This window comes from Culicoides brevitarsis, chromosome 2 (genome assembly GCF_036172545.1).
Source record: "Culicoides brevitarsis isolate CSIRO-B50_1 chromosome 2, AGI_CSIRO_Cbre_v1, whole genome shotgun sequence".
NCBI lineage: Eukaryota > Metazoa > Arthropoda > Insecta > Diptera > Ceratopogonidae > Culicoides > Culicoides brevitarsis.
In genome coordinates, this window is record NC_087086.1 from 13745045 (window position 1) to 13772906 (window position 27862).

A 27862-nucleotide genomic window follows, 5' to 3' on the forward strand; every position below is an offset into this window, starting at 1 on the left:
TTTTAGACTTTAATTACATTTCCACGCAAAAATTTACAAAAATTTCCTCTGTTTGGACATAAAATTTACGATTTTAGTTGAATTTAAGGCTAGAAACTCGCTTATTTTGCTGAAATCGATTGATTTTTACGATTCCAAGTGCTCGAAGCATGAAGTAAATAAACGAAATTCAAATGTGAGTGGGACAAAAAAATCAAAAATTTGTCCAAGAGCGAATTTCGGGAGTAGTTGTCACACGAAAAACAACGCAAAAATCAAAAAGTAAATAAAAAAAATAATTTTTTATCAATTTTCCGCTTGAATTTTCGTTTTTTTCTCGTAGACGGGCGTTTCAGAGCTTCCTGTAGACGATGGAAGTACCAAATTTTGCATCAGCAGCCGAGGAAGTGGCCTTTTGGAAGAAACGAGCGACACTTTTGCTCGCTGAAAAGAATGACATCCAAAAAGAATTCGATGACTTCATGGAAGGATCGCAGCAACTGGAGGCGGAACTCGAAACGACAATCCAACAGAACGAAAAACAGCTGTCGCGTCTCAATCAGAACGTGGAACAACTGAAACTCGAAAATGAGTCGCTGAAGAAAAAATTGCAGACGTGCCTCAATGATCTCAGTGAAAAGGACGACGAAGTGGGTGCGCTGCAAACGGAGCACACCAAGCTAAAAAAATACGTGACGCAGCTCGAACAGAAAAATGACGACCTTGAAAGGACAAATCGCGTCGTGGCGGAATCCGTGAACAGTTTTGAGCTGATGCTGAATCAGGCGTACGAGAAAAATGCGCTGCTCGAGTCGGAGGTGGATGAAAAGGAAAAGTTGCAGATTAAATTGCAGCGATTGATGGACGAGGCGCGCGATTTGAAGCAAGAACTGAAGGTGCGCGAGCAAAAAGGCGGCGGAACGAGCGATAACGATGGCAATGAAGACGATGGCACGACATCGCGTGTCATGAATGGCAGTGCGACGCATCACGAAACGACGACGGCGGCAGATTTGGGGTTTGGAAAGTCCATTTCGACTGCGACAACAGCCACATCGCCATCCTCCGACCCCAACAAAAACATTTGCGGCAGCCCGACAAGCAACGGAAATGCAATTGCCTCTAGTACAAGAGTGACTGCGATCAGTATTATTTATGACCTGCTCCGACGCATCGATCGGATAGAGTCCAAACTGGCGGATTGGAAGAAAATTAGCGCGGCAGCGACACGCACTTCGGGTGCCTTGGATACCTCCGCGTCGACGACGGAACTGTATCATGCGTCATCGCCCAACAAATATCAATATGGATCAAACAATTAAAAAACCCACACTCACCTATACTCACTACTGTAAAATTGTTACAAAAACAAAAAAACACTTAGACAAAACTTTTTTCATGACAAAAAGTCGCAAAAGCAAGCCAGCAAAGTGCACAGTAGTCGAATTTCTGTTCGCTTCAAATGTTGTCGAATAATTTATTTTTTATCTCGAGAATAGTCAGAGTCCTGTCTTCACTGTACATAACACTAATTCATTGTCGATAACTGTTAGAAATTTAAATTAAACCCAAAAAAAAAGCAAGAATATTAGCTGGAAGAACGGTCGATCCAAAACATTCGCTACTAATATTTCAAGGATATTTTTTAAGGAAGAAAAATTGTAATTTTACTAATTTTTTTTGTGAATCTTTATTCTAAGACTTAGACGCATATAGAAATATATATATTTTGCCTCAATGTAATTGTTTTTTCTTATTTCATGAAAATTTCTCAAATAGTCGACAATTTCTCAAGTAAGGCTGGAGCGGCCCCCAGGAGTACAGATTTTGACTTAAAATAAAGAAAATTTAGCGAATTGATATTAATTTGAGTAAAAACTTGAAAAATATTTAAAATTTATCTCATGCTCACCTAAAATCGAGTTTTTCTCAGCAAGTAAACTTTTGATCGATTTTAAGCCTAAAAAATAAAATTAAAATTTTTCGTTTTCATATTTGTCATTCAATTTTCGATCAAATAAAATTTATCTCGATTTTATCTCATGCTCATTAAAATCGAGTTTTTCTCAGCAAGTCAGTTTTTAACCAATTTTGGGCTTGAAATTGAATAAAAAGTCGTTTTGAAGATGATTTTCATTCATATTTTGTCAATTTTCGAACAAATAAAATTTATCTCGAGTTTTTTGTACCAAGTCAATTTTTGTCCAGTTTTAAGCCGAAAATTGAATAAAAAGTCATTCTGAAGATGATTTCCATTCATATTTGGTCAATTTTCGAACAAATAAAATTTCGAGTTTTTCTCGATTTCAAGCCTAAAATTGAATAAAAATCATTCATGCTCAACTTAATATCTCGATTTTATCTCATGCTCACCTAAAATCGAGTTTTTCTCAGCAAGTCAATTTTTGATCGGTTTCAAGCCTAAAATTGAATAAAAAGTCATTCTGAAGATGATTTCCATTCATATTTGGTCAATTTTCGATCAAATAAAATTTATCTCGATTTTATCTCATGCTCACCTAAAATCGAGTTTTTCTCAGCAAGTAAATTTTTGATCGGTTTCAAGCCTAAAATTGAATAAAAAGTCATTCTAAAGATGATTTCCATTCATATTTGGTCAATTTTCGATCAAATAAAATTTATCTCGATTTTATCTAATGCTCACCCAAAATCGAGTTTTTCTCAGCAAGTAAATTTTTGATCGATTTCAAGCCTGAAATTGAATTAAAAGTCAGCAAGTAAATTTTTGATCGGTTTTTCTGCAAGATGATTTCCATTCATTTTTGGTCAATTTTCGATCAAATAAAATTTATCTCGATTTTATCTCATGCTCATCTAAAATCGAGTTTTTCTCACCAAGTAAATTTTTGATCGATTTCAAGCCTAAAATTGAATAAAAAGTCATTCTGAAGATGATTTTCATTCATATTTGGTCAATTTTCGATCAAATAAAATTTATCTCGATTTTATCTCATGCTCACCTAAAATCGAGTTTTTCTCAGCAAGTAAATTTTTGATCGATTTCAAGCCTAAAATTGAATAAAAAGTCATTCTAAAGATGATTTCCATTCATATTTGGTCAATTTTCGATCAAATAAAATTTATCTCGAAAATCAAGTCAATTTTTGATCGGTTTCAAGCCTAAAATTGAATAAAAAGTCATTCTAAAGATGATTTCCATTCATATTTGGTCAATTTTCGATCAAATAAAATTTATCTCGATTTTATCTCATGCTCACCTAAAATCGAGTTTTTCTCAGCAAGTAAATTTTTGATCGATTTCAAGCCTAAAATTGAATAAAAAGTCATTCTAAAGATGATTTCCATTCATATTTGGTCAATTTTCGATCAAATAAAATTTATCTCGATTTTATCTCATGCTCACTTAAAATCGAGTTTTTCTCAGCAAGTAAATTTTTGATCGATTTCAAGCCTAAAATTGAATAAAAAGTCATTCTAAAGATGATTTCCATTCATATTTGGTCAATTTTCGATCAAATAAAATTTATCTCGATTTTATCTCATGCTCACCTAAAATCGAGTTTTTCTCAGCAAGTAAATTTTTGAAGTTTCTGAAAGCCTAAAATTGAATAAAAAAAAGCTCACCTAAAATCGAGTTTTTCTCAGCAAGTAAATTTTTGATCGGTTTCAAGCCTAAAATTAAATAAAAAGTCATTCTAAAGATGATTTCCATTCATATTTGGTCAATTTTCGATCAAATAAAATTTATCTCGATTTTATCTCATGCTCACCTAAAATCGAGTTTTTCTCAAGTAAATTTTTGCGATTTCAAGCCTAAAATTGAATAAAAAGTCATTCTAAGAATCATATTTGGTCAATTTTCGATCAAATAAAATTTATCTCGATTTTATCTCATGCTCACCTAAAATCGAGTTTTTATCAGCAAGTAAATTTTTGATCGGTTTCAAGCCTAAAATTGAATAAAAAGTCATTCTAAAGATGATTTCCATTCATATTTGGTCAATTTTCGATCAAATAAAATTTATCTCGATTTTATCTCATGCTCACTTAAAATCGAGTTTTTCTCACCAAGTCAATTTTTGATCGGTTTCAAGCCTAAAATTGAATTAAAAGTCATTTTAAAGATGATTTCCATTCATATTTGGTCAATTTTATCTCGATTTTTCTCATGCAAGTTTTTCTCAGCAAATTTTTGATCGGTTTCAAGCCTAAAATTGAATAAAAAGTCATTCTAAAGATGATTTCCATTCATATTTGGTCAATTTTCGATCAAATAAAATTTATCTCGATTTTATCTCATGCTCACCTAAAATCGAGTTTTTCTCAGCAAGTAAATTTTTGATCGGTTTCAAGCCTAAAATTGAATAAAAAGTCATTCTAAAGATGATTTTCATTCATTTTTGGTCAATTTTCGATCAAATAAAATTTATCTCGATTTTATCTCATGCTCACCTAAAATCGAGTTTTTCTCAGCAAGTAAATTTTTGATCGGTTTCAAGCCTAAAATTGAATAAAAAGTCATTCTGAAGATGATTTCCATTCATATTTGGTCAATTTTCGATCAAATAAAATTTATCTCGATTTTATCTCATGCTCACCTAAAATCGAGTTTTTCTCAGCAAGTAAATTTTTGATCGATTTCAAGCCTAAAATTGAATAAAAAGTCATTCTCACCTAAAAGATGATTTCTAAAGATGATTTCCATTCATATTTGGTCAATTTTCGATCAAATAAAATTTATCTCGATTTTATCTCATGCTAAAATCGAGTTTTTCTCAGCAAGTAAATTTTTGATCGATTTCAAGCCTAAAATTGAATAAAAAGTCATTCTAAAGATGATTTCCATTCATATTTGGTCAATTTTCGATCAAATAAAATTTATCTCGATTTTATCTCATGCTCACCTAAAATCGAGTTTTTCTCAAGTAAATTTTTGATCGGTTTCAAGCCTAAAATTGAATAAAAAGTCATTCTAAAGATGATTTCCATTCATATTTGGTCAATTTTCGATCAAATAAAATTTATCTCGATTTTATCTCATGCTCACCTAAAATCGAGTTTTTCTCAGCAAGTAAATTTTTGATCGATTTCAAGCCTAAAATTGAATAAAAAGTCATTCTAAAGATGATTTCCATTCATATTTGGTCAATTTTCGATCAAATAAAATTTATCTCGATTTTATCTCATGCTCACCTAAAATCGAGTTTTTCTCAGCAAGTAAATTTTTGATCGGTTTCAAGCCTAAAATTGAATAAAAAGTCATTCTAAAGATGATTTCCATTCATATTTGGTCAATTTTCGATCAAATAAAATTTATCTCGATTTTATCTCATGCTCACCTAAAATCGAGTTTTTCTCAGCAAGTAAATTTTTGATCGGTTTCAAGCCTAAAATTGAATAAAAAGTCATTCTAAAGATGATTTCCATTCATATTTGGTCAATTTTCGATCAAATAAAATTTATCTCGATTTTATCTCATGCTCACCTAAAATCGAGTTTTTCTCAGCAAGTAAATTTTTGATCGGTTTCAAGCCTAAAATTGAATAAAAAGTCATTCTAAAGATGATTTCCATTCATATTTGGTCAATTTTCGATCAAATAAAATTTAAAAAAAATTGTTTGAAATTTTATTACGCTTAGATTTTCTACTTTCAATTTACCTTTACTTTTAAACTATGAATTTTTCATAAAAAAAAAATATTTTTTTTTAAATCATTTTATTTATTAGTTTAATATATATTTATGCCTTAACGCTTATAGATTTAATCCTGGGTAATAAATGCTAGAAAAAGAACAGAAATGGAATTTAATACAAAAAGCGATCTAATTTTTATTAATTATTTGTTTTAGTAGCAAATTCGCCTAATTATTTCTCTTCATTCTAATTTTATTTTTTTTCTATTTTTTCGTGAATAGTTTTTTTTTTTTTGTTAACCTTAATTGCTTAATTTGGAGAGATGCGTATTGAAGTTGATTGCGTTGCGAGTAAAATATTGGTAAATAAATGTTTAATAATTTCTTTAAATGAAAAAAATATATAAATTGGTTAAAGTATCGACATAACAAAAAAAAAAAAAATTACATAAAAAAATATTTTTTGAAAAAAATAGATAAATACTTTTTTTTTAACCGAAGACAATTTCCTGCGTTGGTTAGTTGTCGGGTTTGTTCCGGAGTTGCAGTTGTTGCGCCAACTGTTTCTTCAGTTCGTCCTCGCGCTTCTGGTCGCTCAACGATTGCACGCTTCTCAGTCCGTTCACGATGTCCTTGGTCTTGCCAAAGTAAATTTCGTTCAGTGTGTTGCGAATTTTGTTCTCCATGTCTTCGACGAGGCGCCCAATGTTGGCGATATGCGGCGACGTTTCGCCCACTGCCGCATCTTGTTCCACTTGTCGCGTAAGACTGCCGCCCAAATTCATCGTGCCGCTGCCCTGCTTGTTCGTTTGCAGCCACAACATCGCGGTCGACGTGAGTTTGTAGTGCGCACTGCGTCCCGACGTTTTTTCCTGCACCTCGACGACGTGAATCGAGTCCCAGCACCCTTTGATTTTTTTGTTGCCGTCGCCCGCCTTCTTGATCAGAATGACGCCCGCAAATCCGTGATCCAAGTCCCACAAGTAGACGGAAGACACGCCGCCCTCGTAGTACATCTCGCGGTACTGATCAAAGGCATAGTTGGCTTCAATTTCGAGGTTTCGAAGGCGCTCCGACGGCAACGACCCGTCTTCGAGTGGCGGATCGTACGTGTTTGACCACGGCGATCGGTACGAGTCGCCGTCACGATTGTAGTCGCAAAGCAAGTAATCCTTCCCCGTCGCCTTGTCTTTGGCAATTTTCAGTGGCTGGTCGATGGATGTCAGCAGGTCTTCGCACAGAGCGGGCGCCAAATCGATCAAATCGATGAGATTTTTCTCGATTTGTTGCGGGGGCAGGCGACGCATCAAATCCAAAGCGCAATCCATCTGGTGTTCCGTCTGAAAAAAATTAAAAATTATCAAATTCTGCTGGTTGTTGACATGTAGAGCAAACATTAATGGGTGTGCCAGATACGAATTTCTCATTTTTTCCAGCATCCCGATGACTTTTTTCGCAACTTACCATTTTTTATCACAGCGGTGGACTAAATTGAGCAACAAAATTTAAGTAATTTCCGATATCTTTCGATTAATTTCCCTTTAAAAGTCGACGGAAAGTGCAGATTGACTCAGAATTTCAGTGACGTTTAATCTTTCGTGCCCCGTTCGCATTTGGCATCGACAGATTTTGACGTTTTTCCCATGTTTTGATTTTCGCATGAATAAAATTTCCGAAAAAACTTGAAAAAATATAAAAATTAGGAAGGATGTCACTCGTTAAAAGGGGTCAGGTAAGAAAAATCTTGAAAATACCATTAAAAAATTAAAAATTCACGACTTTTTCATTGTAAGTAGCAATGGGGAACCTTCGCAAAGATCTGGCACATTTACGATTGCAAATGGCAAAACCCCTTTCAGTCGGCGGAACTCATTAAAAGGGCTTTATTGGGTCTCCACAAGCCCATTTATCATCCAATGAGTAAGAAATTCAAATTTTTCTCATAAAATTTCAATAAAAAAAAGTTTTTTAGATTATTGCGGCGATCACGTCGTCTGTATCAACACGAAAGACATCGCGCTGCCAGGCACGGAATGGACTAAACGCGCGTATTTTCATCACACGGGCTATCCGGGCGGTGCAACGTGGACCTTGGCATGGGAGTTGCATACCAAAGACAAAACTATGATCATGAAAAAGGCGGTTTACAGTTCGATGCGTGGAAATTTGCAGCGAAGACATGTGATGCAGTGCCTCCATTTGTTCCCCGATGACAAAGTGCCGGAAGAAATAATGCAAAATGTGACGTCGCAAATTAGGCAACCGAGAGCCGTTCCCACGAGATTGGATCATATTGACAAAGAAACGCTGGAAAGTTTTCCGCAGCTGTTGGATTTCCCGAAAAATTATGTTTTGCGATAATTTTGGGTTATTTTTAACAGTTAGTAGGAATAAAAATGGTTAGTCAAGTACCAAATGAGGGAGTTTGAGATTGAAAGTCGTCAAATATATTAAAATTTTACAGAAAATTTCAAATAATGGAAATTTTAGGAGTTGAAAATATCGTTTTCGAAGGATTTTTGTGCTAAATTATCAAAACTGGCTTTTTTTCTGACAAAAATGGCTTTGACACAGTTTTTGATTTAGTTTTGTTCTTGATTTAGTTTTCAAAACAAAACTATGTCAAAGAAAATTTTTTTTCAGTTTAAATTTTTTGGCAGTTTTGAGTTATAAAATGATTAAAAATGATAAATTAGAGCCCTCTGATAAATTTTTATCCATTTGGAACGAGATTTGACAAAAATGGCTTTGACACAGTTTTTGACACAGTTTTGCTCTTGATTTAGTTTTCAAAACAAAACTATGTCAAAGAAAATTTTTTTTTTTTTCAGTTTCTATTTTTTGGCAGTTTTGAGTTATAAAATGATTAAAAATGATAAATTAGAGCCCTCTGACAAATTTTTATCCATTTGGAGCAAGATTTGTCAAAAATGGCTTTGACACAGTTTTTGACACAGTTTTGCTCTTGATTTAGTTTTCAAAACAAAACTATGTCAAAGAAAAATTTTTTTTTCAGTTTCAATTTTTTGGCAGTTTTGAGTTATAAAATGATTAAAAATGATAAATTAGAGCCCTCTGACAAATTTTTATCCATTTGGAGCAAGATTTGACAAAAATGGCTTTGACACAGTTTTTGTATTAAATCATGAAATTTTTCAAGATATTTCTTCAAATTTCGAAGTAAAATAATTTTTTTTAAAGAATTTTGAGATAAAAAATTTTCAAATTCATTCAAAATAGTCATTATCCGAAATTAATGAGCAACATTTTTATTTTTAGAAAATTCTCCGTTAAAATTCTTAAACAAGGGCTTTGAAAAATTTATTTTGACAAAATTTGATGCAAATTCAACCAAAAATTTTTTTTATTTATTTTTTTTTTAATTTTTGAAGCCTAAATGTTTGAATTTTACTTAAAATGTCTCGAATTTTCTTGGAATTTTATAAAATTATAAACAAGATCTTAAAAAAACAATTTAGAAAGAAAATTTGAATTCTTGTGAAAAAATTTTTTAAAAATAATTTTAATGAAATTTTACCTAAATTGTTGATTTTTGTCCAATTTTTTGTTCGTAAGTTGAAATTTTTACTCATTTTCATAATTTTATTCCAAAAATCTTTTCAATTTTAATAAAGTCTTTAAAAGAAGACTCGAAATATCAAATTTCATGCGCTAAAATGTGAATTTTTGATAAAATTAAGCTGAATTTAATCAAAATGTCTTTATTTTAAGACTCAATCAGAGAAATTTTTGAATTTTTCAAGTTTAATTTATTTTTTTTTCTCTAATTCGCAAACAAAATAGTTAAATTTTTAGGATTTAAATTTCATCTGAAAGGTTCTTAAATGTTTCTTTTCAAGATTTTAAAAGAATTTTTTACAGGATTTTTTTTTAAATTTAGGCCACTCCAAATAAAAATCAAAAATAAAGTCCAAAATTTTTTACAATAAAATTGGGGCAAAATAAAAAAAGTTTTGAAATACTATTTTCATACCAAATGACAAAATTTTATAAATTTAAGAGCGTTAAATAATATTTTTGATGTTTTTTACTATTTACTTTGAAATTTGCTTATTTAAAATAAATTTCAAAATATTTCATATTAAAAATTAAAGAAAAAAATTTCATAAAAAATAACTGCCAAAAAATTTTGAAAAAAAAATTTTATAATTTTATGAAAAATATTTTTAGAGAAGAAAATTAATAATAAAATATGATTTCCAAAACAAATTTAGATTAAATTGAAAAATTTTCAAAAATTTTATGGAAATTTTCTTGAAATATTATGAAATTACACCAAAAAATGGTCATTTTTGGTTTAATTTTTAACTTTTTTTTTATTTTGCCCCATTGGATTTTCGACTTTTGAAATTTGTGTTAAAAATTACCAATTTTCCTTGACGAAAATAAATCATAAAAAAGTAATTTTTTGACAAAAATTTAAGCAAAAATTATCAAAATCGTAAAAAGGAGAATCATTCTCAGGCGACTTTTATTTTCGAAGGCATCGGGATCCTCGAGCATCATCTGCATCGAATAATCGAGCTTTCTATAGAAATTTAGATGAAAATTCACGTGACCAAAATTAATATTTTTTCTCGCGATTAAAAATCCCGCAATTACGAGCTTTCGATTTCGATCCTCGAGCTGAAAATTAGTTCCACTTCATGCCGCATTTCCGTTTTGATGGCGCAATTCCGGATATGAACCTCCGGAAGTCGTGATCTACTTCAACGTCACTCCCAAACAGCGACGAGAATGGAAACCACGTTCCACTTTCCATCCCATTTTCCATTTTGACAGCTGTACGCGGTTTCGGTGTGTTGGTTACGGTACGCCATACGTCCGTAGATGCCGTAAAAATGTTACCCCAATTTTGCCGTCATTGATTCGTGCTCATTCACAGCGAAATCGTCGTCGGTGTGTGTTCTCGTTCTAAAATTGTCCAAAATTAAAGCTAAAAAAACCACCAAAATTCGTGTAAAAAATTGGCAAAAACTCATTTCAAGTGTCTTCGCACCTGGAAATTGCTCAAAAGTGAAAAACGTGAGAAATACCCGAGTCGTTCATGTAAAAACTGAAGGTAAACAACGCAAAGTGACCCAAAGTGAAGCGATTTTAAAGTGGAATTTTAATGGAGGGATGAAATGTTTGGGGATGTTTCCGGCAAAAATGTCTCAAAAAACTCCGGATTAATGCAAAAAGTTGTAAAAATTTAGTGAAAAATATTGCTTTGCCTCCAAAATCGGGCGTCAAAAGTGAATTAACCTCAGAAATCCGGCGCTGCGGACAAAATCCACTCGGAAGGGTGTCACATCTTCCGTGTTTCGGAGCCCAAACTGCGTCTTTTCTGAATGAAATCGCCCGAAAATCCGACGATTTTTGCAAGTTTGAACATTTTGCCGCACAAAACGCCAAAAACCCGGGAATATTTTTCCATTGTTTTGATTTTCGACGGCGCAAGATGATGTCAATTGTCAATTTTTTGCGGGTTAAATTATAATATTTTGGCGGGACTAACCACATTTTCTCGTGTCACTATTTCGTCGATTTTGGCATGAAATACGCGTGAAAAATTGCCCAAATTGCCGTGAAAAACAAGAAAAAATCCCCAAAAATCCGAGAAACGTGCGGAAAAGGTGAAAAATCCACGGGAAAGTCGCGAAATTTGACGCGAAATACCCGAAACCGTAATCGTGGTAAAAATACTTTTTTGCCAGGTCTCCATTTTTTTCGTAAATGGTGACGAACAACTTTTTTTCGCTTCAAGTGTTGTGAAAATAAAATCAATTTCGGGCACTTTCGGAGTCATTGTCGCCCATTAAAACGCCACAAAATCGCTGCGCAGCCCAAAAGTTCCGCAAAATCCACGGAAATTCATGTAAAAAGCGAAAAACCATTAAAAGTCATTAAAATTCTTGCAGCTAAAAAATTTGTGCAGCCAAAAGGCCTCCGTCGTCCTCCCAGAAGCGACTTCCAACCAGAATGGACAAACAAAGGTGAGTTTCGGGAGCGGCGCAATTCAGTGACGCAGCAAATAATTTCCAAAAAAATTCTCTTCCAGGAAACCTTTGGAGAAACTTTGTGTCGGACAACTCGCCAAATCGCAGAGCAGGAAGAGGAAACACGATCGCATCACAGATTCAGATGACACGGTAAAGAATTTCGCAATTTTCTAGCAATTTAAATCCCTTTTTTGGGAATATTTAAAAAAAAAAAAGAATAATAATCCAAGTCACACACATACAAATGCAACTTTGGAGTATATAAGAACAAACACACGAAAAAAAAACAGGGAAACGACCCTTCTTCATGTGCGGTGTTGTTGTTGCATTTGTTGGATTAAATGGCCAACATCTGCACACAAATACACGTACAGTGGAAAAAATTCCTTTGCACACACACACGAATTAATTTTTGGTAAACAACTTTTTTTTTATTGTGAAAATATTTTCTACTAGTTTCTTGTTGGAACAGATTTTTCGTTATGCAACGGAATTTTTTTAATGATTTGATGAAAATTTTCATTAATTTGATGAATTTCAGGTATTTGAAGGACTAAAATTTTAAAGAGCTTTGGAATTTAATTTTTTTTAAATTTTTTTTTGATAAAATTTTAGACGTGTCATGTTAAAAAATTGTTCTTCAAGAGCTCGATTTGGATTAAAAAGCATAATTTTCAACCCAAAAATTGATTCTTTGGGATTTAAATCACAATTTTGCTCTTTAAGAGATTTTTTAAAACATGAAAAATTTAATTTTTAGATTAATTTTTAATTTTTTTATATTTTAAAAATATTTTTAGCTCAAAAATTGACAAAGAACACTTAAAGAGTGTCAAGAAGCCGAAATTTTGTTCCTAAAATCATTTAAAAAGTACTAAAAAGTTGAAAAAAATTAACATTTTTGAAATTTTTGCCTTAACTTTGTTCTGTTTAAGAAAAATTAAATACTGAAATTGGTAAAATTTATATTTTTTAAATGTTTTAAGAAGTTTTAATACAAAAAATTACTTCTATACTGCCAAAAGATGAAAAATTTGTTACAGAATACATTTTAAAGGAAATTTAAAGGCCTTAGAAGCTGAAATTTTTAAGATTTTTAACTCAATTTGGTCTTGTGAAAGATTTTTAATGAACCAAGATTTTAATTTTTGGATCAAATTTTAATTATTTAATAATTTTCAAAGACGTTTTTGCACAAAATTTAATTTTTGAATGCCAAAGTTAAAAATTTTGTACTAAAAATCATTTAAAAAGCTTTAAATTCGAACATCAAAGCAAATATTTCCACGAAATCCATCATTAATAAACATCGAAAATCCTGAAGAAGCCGAAATCCGATCGAAATTCAATTTATCAAATGCATTTCATCACTTCTACACCACGAAAATCAATCAAAACTTCGATTGAATATTCTTCCAAACAAAAATCCATTAAAAATATTCAATTTAAACTCCATTCAAAGCAGAATTTCTTGCAATAGTTGTACAAAAAAACGTTAAACTTCATTAAATATCCTGTTTAAATCACTTCAGATGCATCTATTTGAGCATTGACAATAGTGTCCATATCCTTTTTACAAATATGTATTGATTTGTTTGTGTGTGAAGGTACATTTTTCGGTCCTTTTCACAACACCGCTCTCACACTCTAAGAATCCGGTACCTGCTCAAATTTCTATTGAAAAATGATTTTTTTTAAGAAGATTTTTTTTCATGCAATTTTAAAAAGCATTTAAAAAATTAAAATTGAATTCAACAAGTGTTGACATGAATTTCGTGGAAAAATGGATGCGCGCGTCGATTTTCACGCGCCAACTATTATTTACATTTATTATTTTTATTTATTTCTATTCCATATGGATTTCATTCCCATAGTCTCTATATATGTACAACATTGTAGCGCGAAATTTATTCTGTTCTTGTTTTTATATAATGTTATGTTATGTTACTTACTTGGTTCGCTGTGTGTAAAGTTATGTTACTTACGTGTATAGTGGATTAAATAAGTGAATACACAATTTAAATGTACTGCACACGGCATGGCACGATTTTACCGCCAAATTTTCTTCCCTCTGCAATGGTATTTAATTCTGTTTTTTTTTTCGTAGTAGAACTCTTGCTGCTCGATTATATCAACAATGAGGAAGAATTACGGGCACAAAAGGGAATTATATCTAATAATTCTCCGGACCCCTATGTAAAGTACATGATAAACATCAACTACTTGCATGTGGATATATGGAACTTTATCGGCGATACACCTTTATGTAATTCACTCGCATAACATTTCATGACATGGCATTGTTGATGATTTTGTCGTGCTTCAGGTTTTGTGACAAGGCGCGATTTGGTTGATGGATTTTTTGTACCGAAAAGAGTCACAAGACCCGAATTTCTGGTTTTCGCTTGAAGAAATTTTTGCAAGAGACTCTAAAATAATGGGAGTCAACGCTAATGAATGGCAGATTAACTGGCAATCAGGCCTAAGGCTATTGGATCTTTTTCAACAATTTTTAGGCCTAATTTAAAGAATTTTTTTCTACAGAATGCTCGGGGCCTTAGCCGCGACTGACGCTAATGGAAAGACAAGAACTGAAATTTTCAAGATCTTCAGAAATGAAAAGTGTTGAAAGAAAGTTTAAGGAACCTCTGAACATTACTATAACTATAATGATTACCATGGTTGGAGTATAAAAGGAAGTTGAAACATTTAATAGTTATTCAGTTAATAAAATATATTTCATACAAAAATATTGAGGGAAAAAATCTGATGATTTTTCCTGCTGGCGATCATCAAAAAAAATGGCGGGAAACTTAAATAATCGAAAATAGGATGATTTTTGAACTATTCGAAAGTCAGTTACTCTGATATTGATAGCGATAAATGCTTAAAATAGCAAGCAATAGTTAGAAAAAAAAAATTTGCCTCAAAAGTTTTTCTTAGAAGAACGAGGCTTATTAAAAACCTTCAGCAAAGTGATCGAATTCTAATGAATTTTAAATGGAAAATTAAAATTTTATTCAAAAATGAGACAAATTACAAAATTTTTCTCTAAACTTTAAAAAAAATATGAGATTTTTGATAGAAAAATTTAAAAAAATTAAAATAACTCTCTTAAAAATTAATGAAAGTCTCACTTTTTATAAAATTTCATAGATTTACGTGTCTTTATGCTCGTTCAAAAACATAAATTTGTCTCGTCATTTACTCAAGATAACAAAATGTGTCAAAAAGTTACTCTTGTGACCTTTACAACTACATTCATTAAACATAAATTCTAATGTTTATTCATTCATATTAATTTTTGGCAGATTTTTATATAAAATTTCACTTAAAAAGCCATTTTTGTTAAAATCAAACAATTTTAAAAAATCTCAAAATTGAACTAAAAGTAAATTCTGATCAAAAATTTCACCACGCAATTGTTTTTCAATGCAAATCATTGCAATTATTTGCACTTTTATGTCAATATTTTATGCTAAACTTATCTCATGACCTACAAAAAAGTTTCTCATGAATTTCAAAAAGTGTTTATGTGATAAATGTTTAATGCATTTTTTGTCCTGCATTTTGAGTCCATTTAAATCGTCGTCACTTACTTTTCACCAGAAAGATCAAAAGATATCGACGACGACACAAAAAAGGCGCCTATTTTCGCTTCTACTGCTCGCGCGCATTATTTATTTACATTTACCACACACACAAATATGCTTCTTCATTGTTTTGTTTTCTTCGCTCGTACATGACTTTTTTTGTGTGCGTGTTTTGTTTGCGCACCAGAACTTTTTTTCCTTTTAATTTTTTTTTTCTCGTTTGCATAAGAAGACGACATATGACGAAGGATACAATCCAGTAATTTTATTTGAATTTTTCGAAGGTGAATAATAATTTTCAAGAAGACACGATATTAAGGAACCGTAAAAGGGGGATGATTATTACCTTGACTCGATGTCATTTCATGCCTGACGAACTTTTTTCATTAATATTCAATAGAAAAAAAATATTTTCGTAACGACCGATCAAGAAGGACTCGATCCCTAAAATTCCCAAGAACGAAAATTCACACAAAATTTCTTAATTGGGGCGAATTCCTTTCTTTTTTTGTGAGACCAATAAATAAATTTCTCATCATGATTTCATTGAGGGGATCGATTTCTGCTTCTTGTGTCTATTAATTGTGGCAATAAAGAAAGATTGTTTCCTAGAAGTTGATTTCATTCAAAAAAATAGAAGAAAAAAAGTTTCACATGTGAGACACATAATAGAACAAAAGGAAGAACGTTAGTTAGTCAGTAAATAAGAAACAGACAGAGAAATATTGCACTTTTCTTGTAACTTTTGTTACATACTGATATGACATGCAATTTATGTATGTTAGTGTGCGAAGTAAAAATACATAATAACGGACAAATTGTCCCTTTTTCTTACTTAACACAGATTTTTGTGGCATTCCATTGTGCCAAGTACATGTTTTTTCTATGTGTTTCTTCTCCTTTATTCTATTTTAAGTGAGTGAGTAATTATTAAGTGGATAAAAACATGTACTTGCATAACTGGAAGACTAGTTATTTATCATATGCGAGATAAATATTTGCAATTAAATTGTCTATTGTTGTGAGAAGATGATGAGAAATTGATTGGATATCAGCTGCGATGTCACATAATGTGATTTTTATATAAAATAAATATTTTAAAGGACAAAAATTTCAATTTTTCAAAACGAATTTTTAAGATTATCTTAAAAATTGAGATTTTTTATGAAGCCTTGAGCTGAAAATTCTCTAAAAACTTTTAAATTTCTTAATGTTTATTAAAAAATCTTTTAGTATTGAATGAATTTATATGTTTATATTTAAAATTTATTTTTTTTTATTTTTTAAATGTTTTAAATCAGTAATGATCAAATTTTAAAACTTAACCTTAGTGATAAAAATTTATAAAGTTTTTGATACTATTCTGTAATTTTTAAATAATTTTATCAAAAATTTCTCGTAAAAGATTAAATTGAAGAACTAAAAAATTTTTTTACTAAAATCTAACTCTTAAAATTTTAGAATTTTTTGGTCTCTTTGACACATTGACCTTTTATTAATTTTAAAATTAATTAAAAATGTGAATTTCTTGATTTTTGATGAGAATCTATAAGATTTTAATCATTTTTATGATATTTTTATATAATTTCGGTCGGAATCTTTAATTTAGAGCAAAATATAAATGTAAAAATTAAAAAATAATTTTTTTCAAAAAATTTTTTCAAATAAATTTTTATTTTTTATAATTTCTCCAAATTTTGCGTAAAATTAAATTTAAAGTTTTGACTGACTGATTATTTTTTTTAATATTTCATTCATGAAGTTTTTCATATTTTTTGTATTTTTGAATAATTTTATTGAAAATTTCTCATTACTAAATACTAAACTTAAGATTTTAAAAAAATTTTGTCCAAAAAGTTTAATTTTTTTTTAAATTTTCGAAATTTTTTGGGGGTTTTGACACATTGACAAATTGAAATGACTATAAAATTTATTAAAAAGTTTAAATATTTTGATGAGAATTTAAATTTTAAAATAATTTCTTTCAGAGTTTTCCGTTTTTAAGCCAATTTTTTAATAAATGAATTCGATTTTTAAAATCTTTAATTATTTGATAGTTTTTGGAGAGATTTATATTAAAAAAAATAATAATGAAAATTTATTAAAAAATTAAAATGTTATCGGAATTGAAGTGAAAATTGAAAAAAATATTTTATTTTAACTAAAAATACTTTATTAGAGTGAAAAAAAAATAATTTTAGGCATTTCAGGGGCAAAATTACCCAAATTCCTTATAATAAATTATTTCAAGCCCCGATATTACGTCAAATCCATCAAAACCATCACAGTTGATATTTCCCTCCATTCGCGATGCCTCACATTCTGCCTATTATTTCATTAAAACGAAGAATGTAAATGACAAATAATGTGAAGAGAGAGAGATGAAAAACCTAATTGAATTAATCGACCTTGATATGTGTGTCTGCTGCGTTGTCTACCATTTTCGGAGTAAAAACATTTCTGCATGTCTCTTTGCAGTTTTTCTTTTTATTGCTCTGTAATTAATAAATTAAACATCGATCCTGATCGAAATGTTGATAGACAGGTTCTTCCTGACTCTTGCAAGTGTTTAAATGCGCGGTAATTTGCTGCGTGATTTGATTCTTTATTAGAGTCGATGTGTGGCATTTTTTTTTTTTGCTCAAACGGTTTTTGTCCTTTTACGTGAAGAGAATTGAAGGAAAAATGGACTTTAATTTCCAAATAAAAAAAAATAATTTTTTAAAATTAAATTTTTTAAATTTAATTTTTATTTAATTCAATTGAAATAAAATTAAATTCAAATAAAATGAAAAAAAAAATTATTTTGAATTTTAATTTAAATTAAAAAATTATTTATTTTTTTTTTTTTGAATTTTTAATTTATTTTTTTATTTAATTTAAATTTTTTTAGTAATTCTAATTAATTTTTATTTTTATTTATAATTCAATTGAAATAAAATCAAATTTAAATAAAATTTAAAAAAAATTATTTCAAACTTTTATTTTTGTAATTTTAATTTATTTTTTTTTTTTCAATTCAAAATTTTTTAAAAATTTAATTTAATTTTTAATTTTTTTTTTAAATTTTTTTCCAGGATTACGAACGTCCATTGAAGAAAAGTTCAAAATTGTCATCGCCGTCGCCAGAAAGATGCGTGAAAGAAGCTACTGCTCCGTTATCTGGCTCCCGTCTTGCTGCCACGGAGCACAATTTGACGTCACCCATTGAATATCACTCGCAATCGAGCTCCGTAATTTCGCTTTCCGATACTAGTCCTCCCACGTCGTCCGTGTTCAACTACAGCCCGAGCACAGATGACGCCTCAAAAGACAGCTGGCACGCCGTCAAGGGCAACGAAACGCCCCAAAGTGTCGCCAGCAGTTGTTCCAACGACAGCACCAGTCTCAGCAGCGCCAACGTTACACTAATCGAAGCCAAAATCTGTAAATATAATATGCCGTGTTCCGTGACGCCGAATGCGGAGCAGCGTCTTTGCACCTTGCCACGTCTCAATTTCGCCGAAGCCGACGAAGTGTGGAAACTGATGTGTCGACAGGACGACAAAGGGTCCTTGGATCGCGATGCGAGCATGTTGCAACGACACAAAGGCATCCAGCCACGAATGCGCGCCATTTTACTCGATTGGCTGATCGAAGTTTGCGAAGTTTACAAGTTGCGACGCGAAACGTATTACCTCGCTGTCGACTATCTCGATCGGTACTTAACGAATGTGTCGCAAGCCGTTCTGAAAAATCACCTGCAGCTCATCGGCATCTCGTGTCTCTTCATTGCCGCGAAAGTCGAGGAAATTTATCCGCCCAAGCTGAACGAATTCGCGTACGTGACAGATGGCGCGTGTGCCGAAGACGACATTTTGCGACAAGAGTTGCTCATTTTGAGTACGCTACAGTGGAAAATTTGTCCCGTTACGGTTGTCGGTTGGCTAAGTTTGTACATGCAAATTAATGTGACGACAAATTTGCAAAATCCCGACGCACCGAACGCAGGTTTGTCCACTTCTTGCAAGAAAAGTGCCCAAAAGCAAACTAAATCGCGTCGCAAATCAATTGCAGACCAAGTACTCCACGAAAATCGACAGGCAGAAGCATTCGTTTTTCCGCAATTCAGTGGCATGGAATATACGCAAGTGATGCAACTCGTCGATTTGTGCAGCTTAGACGTGGAAATGGCCGTTTTTCCGTATTCCGTGGTAGCTGCTGCTGCAATTAGTCACATTTTTGATCGGTAAGTAATGCAAAATTTATTTTTTTCATTAAAAATTTTCATTAACGTAGTTTTATTTGAAATTTTATTCAAAATTTTGTTAAATAATTCAAAATTTTGACGAAAATTATTATTTTTTTAAGTAATTTTAACATTTTTTTTATTAAAGTTTTAAAAATAAAATTTTAAATTATAATAATTTTTTTAAATCATGAATTTTTCTGTGAATTATTGAATTGTATAATAAATAAAATTAATTAAAAAAATTATTTAAAAAATTTTTATAAAAATTTTATAATTTTTTAAATTTAAAAAAATTATAATTTAATTTTTAAAATTATCTTTTTAATTTTTTTTTTATTAAATTTTGTTCTATAAAATTCGAGTTAAGACCAATTCATATTTTTTTTTTATTTTTTTTCTTTAAAAAAAAATGTTATAAAGTCAAAAAGTTAGTCAAAATTTTTAAAAATTTTCATAAAAAATTTATATTTTTGCCTTTTCTCAAAATTTTTTAAGAACTTTTTTAATTTTTAAATTTTTTGTATCGAAATTTATATTTTTTAAAAGGATTTTTTCCTCAAAAAAATATTTTTCACTGAAATACTAAACTTATTTTTCAAAAATTTCATTAAAAAAATTATTTTTTCTTCCAGAACTACCGCAACTCGTCTCTCGGGCCTAAACTGGGACCAAATTCACGAATGTGCGCGATGGATGAAGCCCTTTTACGATGTGATCAACGAAGAATCCGGTCCAATTTTCCTGTTGGAACAAAACGAACAAATTAGTTCGCCCTCCGGACTGAAACACATTTGCCCAAATATCGTAACTGACGAGTCGCATACCATTCAGACACACCGAACTTCGCTCAAGATGTTTGTAAGTAACAAAAATCTCTGAAAAATGAAATTTTTATTAAAAAATAACAATTTTTACAGGACACTGCCATGGAATACCGCTTAAAACAAGAATCTGAACGGATTGCCAGTCAACCAGAGGAGTCGCCAGCTACGGCATTGGCGAAATCCGTCGGTCTCCTAACACCTCCTGCCTCAAATCGGAAGTCGCTCGGTGCGTGCGCATCATCGACATCGAAGACGACAAAAGTTTAACACAAAAAACTACTTAAACACGGATTTTTATCAAAAAAATGCATTTTAAACAACCTCAGATTAGAAAAGTTCAAAAAACGGAGTGTTCTGTGATTGTTGTGTGAAAGCAAGTACGAGAGAGAGTGAGAAATGGTGTAAAAATAGCAACTTAATACTGCCAAAGAATGAAAAATTAATAAGAAAAAAAATGATAACTTATGAATGCGCGACAATTAAACGTAAATTTAATGAAAAGTGCCAGTAAACTGCAAAATGTACCTTCACACATAAACATTTCATCAAATTAAGAAAAAAAAATAATTTTTTGTGATCGTTTCACCTCATCCTATGTTACAGATTTCATCATATGAAATGGTTACTTGAGAAAATATTTATCAAAAATATGATTTAAACTGATGTAAACTTTCTTTAACATTAAAATTAATTAAATTAATAATAAATCTTATCAAAAAAAAAAAAAAAATACATATCATAAAATTAATAATTTAATAAAATGAGATGCACAAGAAAAATTAAACTAAATTTTGAGCTGTGTGCATTTCATTTTGTTTTTCCACAAAATATACATTCATCGTGTGTAAAAAAAATTTATAAAAAAAAATAATTTTCTATGAAAAGAAAATTTTACAAAAATACGCTTATAAAATATTATCATTAAAAATAATTAATAAAGTTAAAAAATCCTATACACTACTTAGAAATAAAAAAAAAAATAATATTAAAAAAAAAATATTTTTTTTTAAGAAAAATTCTTTTTTAGACATTGACTTTTTTTTAATCGTCTTTACCTAAAAAAGATTCTTTCTCTAAAAAAAATAAACTAATAAAAAACTAAAGACTTGAAAAAAAACAAAAAAAAAATAATAAAATAAATAATTAAAATTCTGACTTTCTGCCTATTTTATGCAAATATACCTGATTTTGGGTCAGAATTCGACTGTTTTGTAAATATAAAAAAAAATAAAATTATTTTTAAGGAAACTTTTTTTTTTATAAAAAAAAATATTTAAAAAAATCTGTGCAAAACGCGTTAAAAAAGTTTTGAATCACAATTTATGGGATTTTTTATACATTTTAAGAAACCAATAATAAAAACAATAAATTAAAAAGTGTGATGAACAGCTAAATTAATAAAATCTAACTTTTGTTTAGATCGAGGTTTAGATGTACTATGATGAAAAAAAAAGCAACTCAAAATTCTAAAATTTGATCCTTAAAATGATTTTTTTTAGTTAATTTTACCTAATGTTAGAAAATATATATCATTAATATAGGTTGCTAGCTAATAAAAAATGGTAACTATTTATAACTTTAATTTTTATATAAATTTATTACTGACGATATTTTTATAAAAATATTAAACAACAAAAAAATGAAAGAAATAAAGTGAGAAAAATTGTCAATTTAACAAAAAAAAAATGTTTTTTTTATTTTCACAAAATTTTTCAAAAAAATAAAAAAAAAAATGATAAAAGTAAGTATGTATTTACCTTTTGAACTTTAATAAATTAGGTATTTAAATCCTTTTTTTTCTCAAAAAAAAAAAAAAAAAATAAATAAATAAAATAAAAAAATAAAAATCGTTTCAAGTTAAATATTAAAACTAAAAAAAAAATCATTTTATAAAAAAATAATTATTCTTTAATTTTATAAATATTAAACAAGGTTTTCAAAGGAAAATAAATTTTATTATGTATACTGATTTAAAAAAAATTAAGAAATTAAATTAAAAATTAAAAGAAATTAAGAAAAAAAATATTTCAAACAAAAAAATTAAAAACTTAAAATTTTGCCTGAATAGTTTGAATAAGTTTTAAAAATAAATTAATTAAAATTTTAAATAAATAAATAATATTCAACAATTTTAAGTAAAAAGTTTTTACGTATTGAATTAAATTCGCACAACCTTCGGACATTAAAAAATCAAAAATTAAAAATTGACCAAAATGACGGCATTTTAAAAATTAAACATTTAAAAAAAATTTTGAAAAATTTTTTTGAAAACTTAAAAATTTTTTAATTTTTGTAAAAAACTTTTCAATTAAAATGGCCCGGAAAAATTAAAACAAAAAAAAAAATAAAAATTAATCAAAAGTAATTTACCCTTATTAAAAAAAAATTTTTAATTATTTTAAATAAAAAATTAAAATTAAAAAATTTTTTTTAAAAATATTTAAAAATTTTAAAAAATTTTTAAATTTTTAAAACAAAATACATAAAAATTTAAATTTTTAAAATTGGCTCAACAAAAATAAAAAATTTTTTTGGGTATTTTTTATTTTTCCAAAAATAAAAAAATTTTGAAAATAAATTGTGAATTTAAAAAAATTCGAAATTTAAAAAAAAAAAAATTAATTTTTTTTTTTTGAAAATTAATAAAAAATATTAAAAAAAAAAAAACTTTCTAAAAAATTTTATTTAAAAAATTTTTTTAAATTAATTTTTTTAATTTTTATTCAAAATTTTAAAAATTAAATTTTTTACAAAAATTAATTAAAAATTAAAAAAATTTATTTCTTTTTAAAATTTATTTAAATATTAAAGTAAAAAATTCTTCAAGAAATTTTTAAAATCATTTAAAAAAAAAGAGTTCAAAAAAAAAAAAAATTTTTGAAAATTTTTAAAAATATTTAATTAAAAATGTTTAATAGGTACTATAAAAAAATAATTAAAAATTATATATAATTTTATTAATTAAAATTTTTAAAGAGCAAATTATTAAAAAAACTTGTTTTAAATTTTGATTCAATGAAAAGTCCTTTGAAAGCTTTGAACGAAAATAAGCTCTCCTGAAAAAGTGAAATTAATTGCATACATCTCGGATAAAGGAAAAAAAAAATAAAAAATTTTGTTCTCAATGGAATTTATTTGAAAGATCCTTAGAATCGTTACATTCAGTTATATTATTTTATTAATTATACAATTTGCTGGCAGTTTGGAAATATTTAGAGTTTACAATTAATATAAAATATATATTATTATTTTATTTCTATATCGATCGAAGACTTATTAAGAAGCACTTTAAATTAACTGGTTTTTGGCATTTTTCTATGACTTTCGCTTGAACACATATTTTTTTATTACATTTTATTTCGAATGAAGACGATAAATGGCACATCTAATGATTAAATCTTAAAAATTACAAAGAAGGAAAGTTTTTTTTTCTAAATTTTATCCCGTTCGGCGATAATTGGGGTTTCGCCAGTAATCCGGTTGCCAGTTATTTTGTGGCGGATATTGTGGGCGACGTGGCGGCGAAACGACAGACGTTCTTCTTCTGAATTCCGACGCTGCGGGGAACCCGTTGCCATTTGACGGACGATCCACGGCAATTTTGCGACAAACCACACAACGACTAACTTTGCTCGTTTGATCGGCCTTGAGAGTTTTCTGTTGCGGCATCGAGAATTGCGCATTTTCGTCAATTGTTGTCAACCAGAACGACGTCATCGTGTCGTAATAATTGCATTTGCCGTCGCCGTGACACTCGACCATCGGTTGTGCGCGGAATTCCTCGAGACACGATCCGGGCGAGATGAGATCTTGTCCGGCGCCGCCAGCATTGTCGCTCGTGTGCATCAAATAGCTGTATCCGTGCCACATTTCGCCCCATCCACGCGGACATTCGGGAATATTCATCTCCTGACTGTGAATGGCGATGAGACGTGTTCTGGTTTCGCAAACGGCGCATCGCGAAATGTACTTTTCGATTTCGCGTTCGCGGAAGGGCGCCATTGACATCGGCATCGGTTCGTCTGTGGACAACCACAAGCTGTCGTCGTTGCTTTGCGCATAGTTGCAAATGTTGTTGACGTCGCACACGAGGAACGGCATTGTCGTGAAACGTTGCAAGCATGAACCAGCTTTGCCGAGATCTTGTCCGACAGTCATACTGCTGCCGATGGTGCTTGCCAGCGAGTATCCGGTCCACAAAAGATGCGTATTATCGGGACATTGGGGAATTTCGATGGTTTGCGAGTGACGTGTGAAGACAAATCCACGACTTCTGGCAGCTGGCGGAGGCGGTGCTGGATCTCCGGGTAAACCAGGTTCGCCGGGAAGTCCTTCTAAACCTGTTAAACCACGAGCTCCGGGCATTCCGCGTTCTCCTTTGAAGCCAACTTCGCCGTAAAAACCTTCGGGACCGATGTCGCCGCGAACACCTTTGAAACCGCGACGTCCTGTGATTCCGGGTCTGCCTTGCAAACTGAAAAAAAATTAGCGAAAATTAAGATAAAACAAAATTTTGTTATTTTTAATGAAATTTCTTACCCAACATCACCTTCTTCGCCTTTGATACCTTTGGGGCCATCAAAACCTGGCAAACCGATGCCTGGATAGCGAATTGGATAGGGATCTCCACGCTCTCCCTTTCTTCCTCGGATGCCAACACGCCCGTGTAAGCCATCAACTCCGGGTTCTCCGTGTTCTCCCTTCAATCCGTACAATCCAGGAAGACCTCGGGGACCTGGGAAGCCCTAAAAATTCAAAATTAATTAGAAAATTTCATTTTTTAATTTTTTTTGTGATATATCCCAAAATCTAAAAAGGAAAAAATTTGAAAAAGTCAGTATTGAAATTTTTTCATTTTTGAAGTCATGAAAACTTGAACATCGAATTTTGAAAATTCTGAGAATATTTATTTTGAGTTGTTTTTAAGGAATTTTTCGTTTTTAAGAATTCATAAAAATAAAAAAAAAATTAAATTTAAAAAAAATTAAAATATTTTAAAATAAAAAAATCAAAATAAATTTAAATTTCAAAAAATAATTTAAGGTATTCGTCATTTTTTTTTTTATTTTTTTTTATTAAAAATATACGAAACCCGATTTCAATTCATGTAAAATTATTTACTTAAATTTAACTTTTTAAATTAATTTTAAAATAATTATTTATAATTAATTTTTTGAAATAATTTAATCATAAATAGCAGTTTTTGGCTATATTAAAAAAATAAATAAATATATAATTTTTATTTTTAAATTTTTAACTTGAAAAAATTTCTAAGTTTTCAAAAATTTTTGATTTAAATTTTAAATTAATTTAATTTCTTTCAAAAATTTAATTTAAATGTTAAAAAATTTACTCAATTATTTATCTTGAAAAAATTTTTTTATTTTTTTTTTTTTTGTAGAAAATGACGTAAAAAAAATTATTTAAATTTTTATTTATTTTGATTTCGTAAATAATTTTTTTTACTTGACAAACGTCTACAAAATTTTTCGATCAATGCAAATTTTTTTGATTTCTTGATTTTTTTTTTCATTTTTATTCAAATTCATGCGATTAATCGTACGAATCTTAAAAAAAATAAACTTACTTTATCTCCAATGAATCCTGGCATTCCATCACGCCCATCAAGTCCCGGCAATCCACGATCGCCATGTTCTCCTTTCGGTCCACGGAAAGAAACTCCAATATTTCCTCGAGGTCCTTTTGGTCCAAAATCACCTGGAGCTCCCGGCAATCCTGGAAGTCCATTTAATCCGTGCAAACCACGAGGTCCCGTAACTCCGTGATCTCCTGGCAAACCTTTGATTCCATCGAATGTTTCTCCGGGAAGACCCTTGAAAAAAAATTTTTAAATAAAATTTTCTCATAAAATTTAAATTTTTTCTTACAGGCAATCCAGGCAAACCATCATCTCCGTAATCGCCGGGAGCACCTTTTGGTCCTGGAGCTCCAGCACGACCTGGAATTCCATCCCATCCGGGATTTCCTGGTTCTCCGGGTTGTGCGAATTCAGCACGATCGCCTCTCAATCCGCGCAAACCGCGATTTCCCATGACTCCTTTACGTCCCGTTGGGCCCGTAGTACCATCTTCTCCCGCAAATCCAACGTCTCCGCGTTCTCCCTTTCTTCCGGGGAATCCACGTCGTCCTGGTAAGCCTTCTCTACCTTTTGGACCTTGCATTCCTTGATATCCAGGCACGCCGGGTTCTCCTTTGGCAGCAAATCCGCGAGAAGCGAATCCCATTGGACCTTGTGAACCTGAAAAAGATAAAAATTTTCTTTAAAAAATATGTTTTTTGTTAAATTTTTGTCATTTTTTACCTTTGTCTCCTTCAGGTCCTTGTCTTCCGGGTAAACCAACTAATCCAGGTTCTCCGTAATCTCCTTTTAAGCCACTTCTTCCGGGCCATCCTTCGTCTCCGGGCTCTCCTGTGTCTCCGATTTCTCCCCATGGACCCATTTCGCCTGAAATTTAATAAAATTTTTGATTTTTTTTTATTTTTTTAACAATTTTAATGTTTACCTTTGATTCCCATCAATCCGGGACGTCCATCTCTTCCTTTAATTCCGTTAAATCCATTTTGTCCGGGCTCTCCACGCAATCCTTGAGGTCCAACGTAACCAACATCTCCTCGTTCGCCTTTGAATCCGCGTCTTCCGTAGAATCCGTTTCTTCCGTGATCTCCCTTGGGACCTTAAATTCAAAAAATTTCCATAAAATTATTTTTTTTCAATAAAATCATGAAAAAATCACCTTTAAGACCAACTTCGCCATCAATGATCAAACCATCATCACCACGTTCTCCCTTTAAACCTGGAAGACCGTCACGACCTGGAGCGCCAACTAATCCGGGATATCCAGGCGTGCCTTCTTCTCCCTTATCGCCGCTGAATGAGCGATCTCCTTTAGGTCCTTGTAAGCCGGGAAGTCCATAATCGCCACGTAAGCCCTAAAAAATTATAAATTTATTTATTAAAAAAAAATTAAACTTGAAAATTAAACTTACCTTCAATCCTGGAAGTCCATTTCTTCCGAAATCGCCAGGAGCACCCTAATGAATGAGAGAAAAATTATTTAAAATATGAATATTATTAAATTAAGTCGAAATAATAATTGAAAATGCTTTAAATTCCCTCACGACACATTTTTTGCTTTAGAAATGAAAATCCTGACGAACAAAAATCATTAAAATTTTTAAAATTTTAGCAAATTGAATTTTGAATTTTTAAGAGTTTCAAAAAATTAAAGATGAAGTTCTGGAATACAATTTGAGATAGTTTTTGCTATTTTCGAAAATTTTTGTTATAATTTTTAATATTTTATGACACCTTTTGTACAATTTTAACACTCAAAAGCTTAAAAATGGTTTTAAAAAATTTCATGAAGAAAGAAAAACGTAAGTTTCTTGAAAAATCTATGAAATCAAAAACGTTTTCAATCTTTCAATTGTCCTTATTTTTGTCACATACCTTATCTCCAGGTAATCCTTTGAGTCCATAAGCACCCATACCGCCTCGTCTTCCGCTTATACCTTGATTTCCTGTGTCTCCGATATCACCACGAAGCCCTTGTTCTCCTTCAACGCCGGGATAGCCGTCGCGACCTGAATAAA

At 30.5% G+C, this 27862-nt stretch overlaps 5 protein-coding genes across 6 annotated transcripts in view; 3 read left to right on the forward strand and 2 right to left on the reverse strand.

The window, feature by feature from the left end:
• The first annotated feature begins 226 nt into the window (after positions 1–226).
• On the forward strand, positions 227–1717 carry LOC134830706 (nuclear distribution protein nudE-like 1-A). The gene is made up of 2 exons (XM_063844264.1): positions 227–261; positions 323–1717. Exon 2 carries the CDS (start codon positions 351–353, stop codon positions 1299–1301), a length of 951 nt encoding a protein of 316 aa, XP_063700334.1. The 5' UTR covers positions 227–261; positions 323–350; the 3' UTR covers positions 1302–1717.
• A 4011-nt stretch (positions 1718–5728) lies between these two features.
• LOC134830285 (F-actin-capping protein subunit beta-like) lies at positions 5729–7199 on the reverse strand. The gene is made up of 2 exons (XM_063843712.1): positions 7060–7199; positions 5729–6935 (listed from the first exon to the last, which is right to left on the reverse strand). The coding sequence occupies exons 1-2, from the start codon at positions 7060–7062 to the stop codon at positions 6114–6116; spliced, it is 825 nt and encodes a 274-aa protein (XP_063699782.1). The 5' UTR covers positions 7063–7199; the 3' UTR covers positions 5729–6113.
• A 12-nt stretch (positions 7200–7211) lies between these two features.
• On the forward strand, positions 7212–8029 carry LOC134830286 (large ribosomal subunit protein uL13m). Its single transcript, XM_063843713.1, has 3 exons — positions 7212–7327; positions 7392–7515; positions 7568–8029. Exons 1-3 carry the CDS (start codon positions 7304–7306, stop codon positions 7954–7956), a joined length of 537 nt encoding a protein of 178 aa, XP_063699783.1. The 5' UTR covers positions 7212–7303; the 3' UTR covers positions 7957–8029.
• Positions 8030–10514: 2485 nt separating this feature from the next.
• On the forward strand, positions 10515–20834 carry LOC134829944 (G1/S-specific cyclin-E-like). 2 transcript variants are annotated; one of them, XM_063843257.1, is made up of 7 exons: positions 10515–10678; positions 11520–11594; positions 11660–11750; positions 18271–19183; positions 19250–19421; positions 20057–20282; positions 20342–20834. In XM_063843257.1, the coding sequence occupies exons 2-7, from the start codon at positions 11581–11583 to the stop codon at positions 20513–20515; spliced, it is 1590 nt and encodes a 529-aa protein (XP_063699327.1). In that variant the 5' UTR covers positions 10515–10678; positions 11520–11580; the 3' UTR covers positions 20516–20834. The 2 variants fall into 2 exon arrangements, with proteins under 2 accessions (XP_063699327.1, XP_063699326.1); XM_063843256.1 differs by having other exon boundaries at positions 18271–19421.
• Positions 20835–23448: 2614 nt separating this feature from the next.
• LOC134828541 (collagen alpha-3(IV) chain-like) overlaps positions 23449–27862 on the reverse strand; it is a 5918-nt gene continuing 1504 nt past the window's right edge. The window contains exons 2-10 of the mRNA XM_063841519.1: positions 27720–27853; positions 27257–27301; positions 27004–27199; positions 26773–26943; positions 26571–26714; positions 26137–26507; positions 25836–26081; positions 24788–24993; positions 23449–24722 (exon numbers count right to left, since the gene is read on the reverse strand). Coding sequence (XP_063697589.1) covers positions 23687–24722; positions 24788–24993; positions 25836–26081; positions 26137–26507; positions 26571–26714; positions 26773–26943; positions 27004–27199; positions 27257–27301; positions 27720–27853 — 2549 coding nt within the window. The 3' untranslated portion in view covers positions 23449–23686. The remainder of the gene's footprint in view (positions 24723–24787; positions 24994–25835; positions 26082–26136; positions 26508–26570; positions 26715–26772; positions 26944–27003; positions 27200–27256; positions 27302–27719; positions 27854–27862) is intronic.

What these genes read in the sequence shown, in the direction of transcription:
- LOC134830706 (XM_063844264.1), top strand. Translation starts at nt 351, where the DNA reads ATGGAAGTACCAAATTTTGCATCAGCAGCCGAGGAAGTGGCCTTTTGG.
- LOC134830286 (XM_063843713.1), top strand. Translation starts at nt 7,304, where the DNA reads ATGTCACTCGTTAAAAGGGGTCAG. An exon ending in CACTCGTTAAAAGGGGTCAG is followed by an intron (nt 7,328 to 7,391) that starts GTAAGAAAAATC and finishes CATTGTAAGTAG; the next exon opens with CAATGGGGAACCTTCGCAAA. An exon ending in GCCCATTTATCATCCAATGA is followed by an intron (nt 7,516 to 7,567) that starts GTAAGAAATTCA and finishes AAAGTTTTTTAG; the next exon opens with ATTATTGCGGCGATCACGTC.
- LOC134829944 (XM_063843256.1), top strand. An exon ending in TCACAGATTCAGATGACACG is followed by an intron (nt 11,751 to 18,270) that starts GTAAAGAATTTC and finishes ATTTTTTTCCAG; the next exon opens with GATTACGAACGTCCATTGAA. An exon ending in ATTAGTCACATTTTTGATCG is followed by an intron (nt 19,422 to 20,056) that starts GTAAGTAATGCA and finishes TTTTTCTTCCAG; the next exon opens with AACTACCGCAACTCGTCTCT.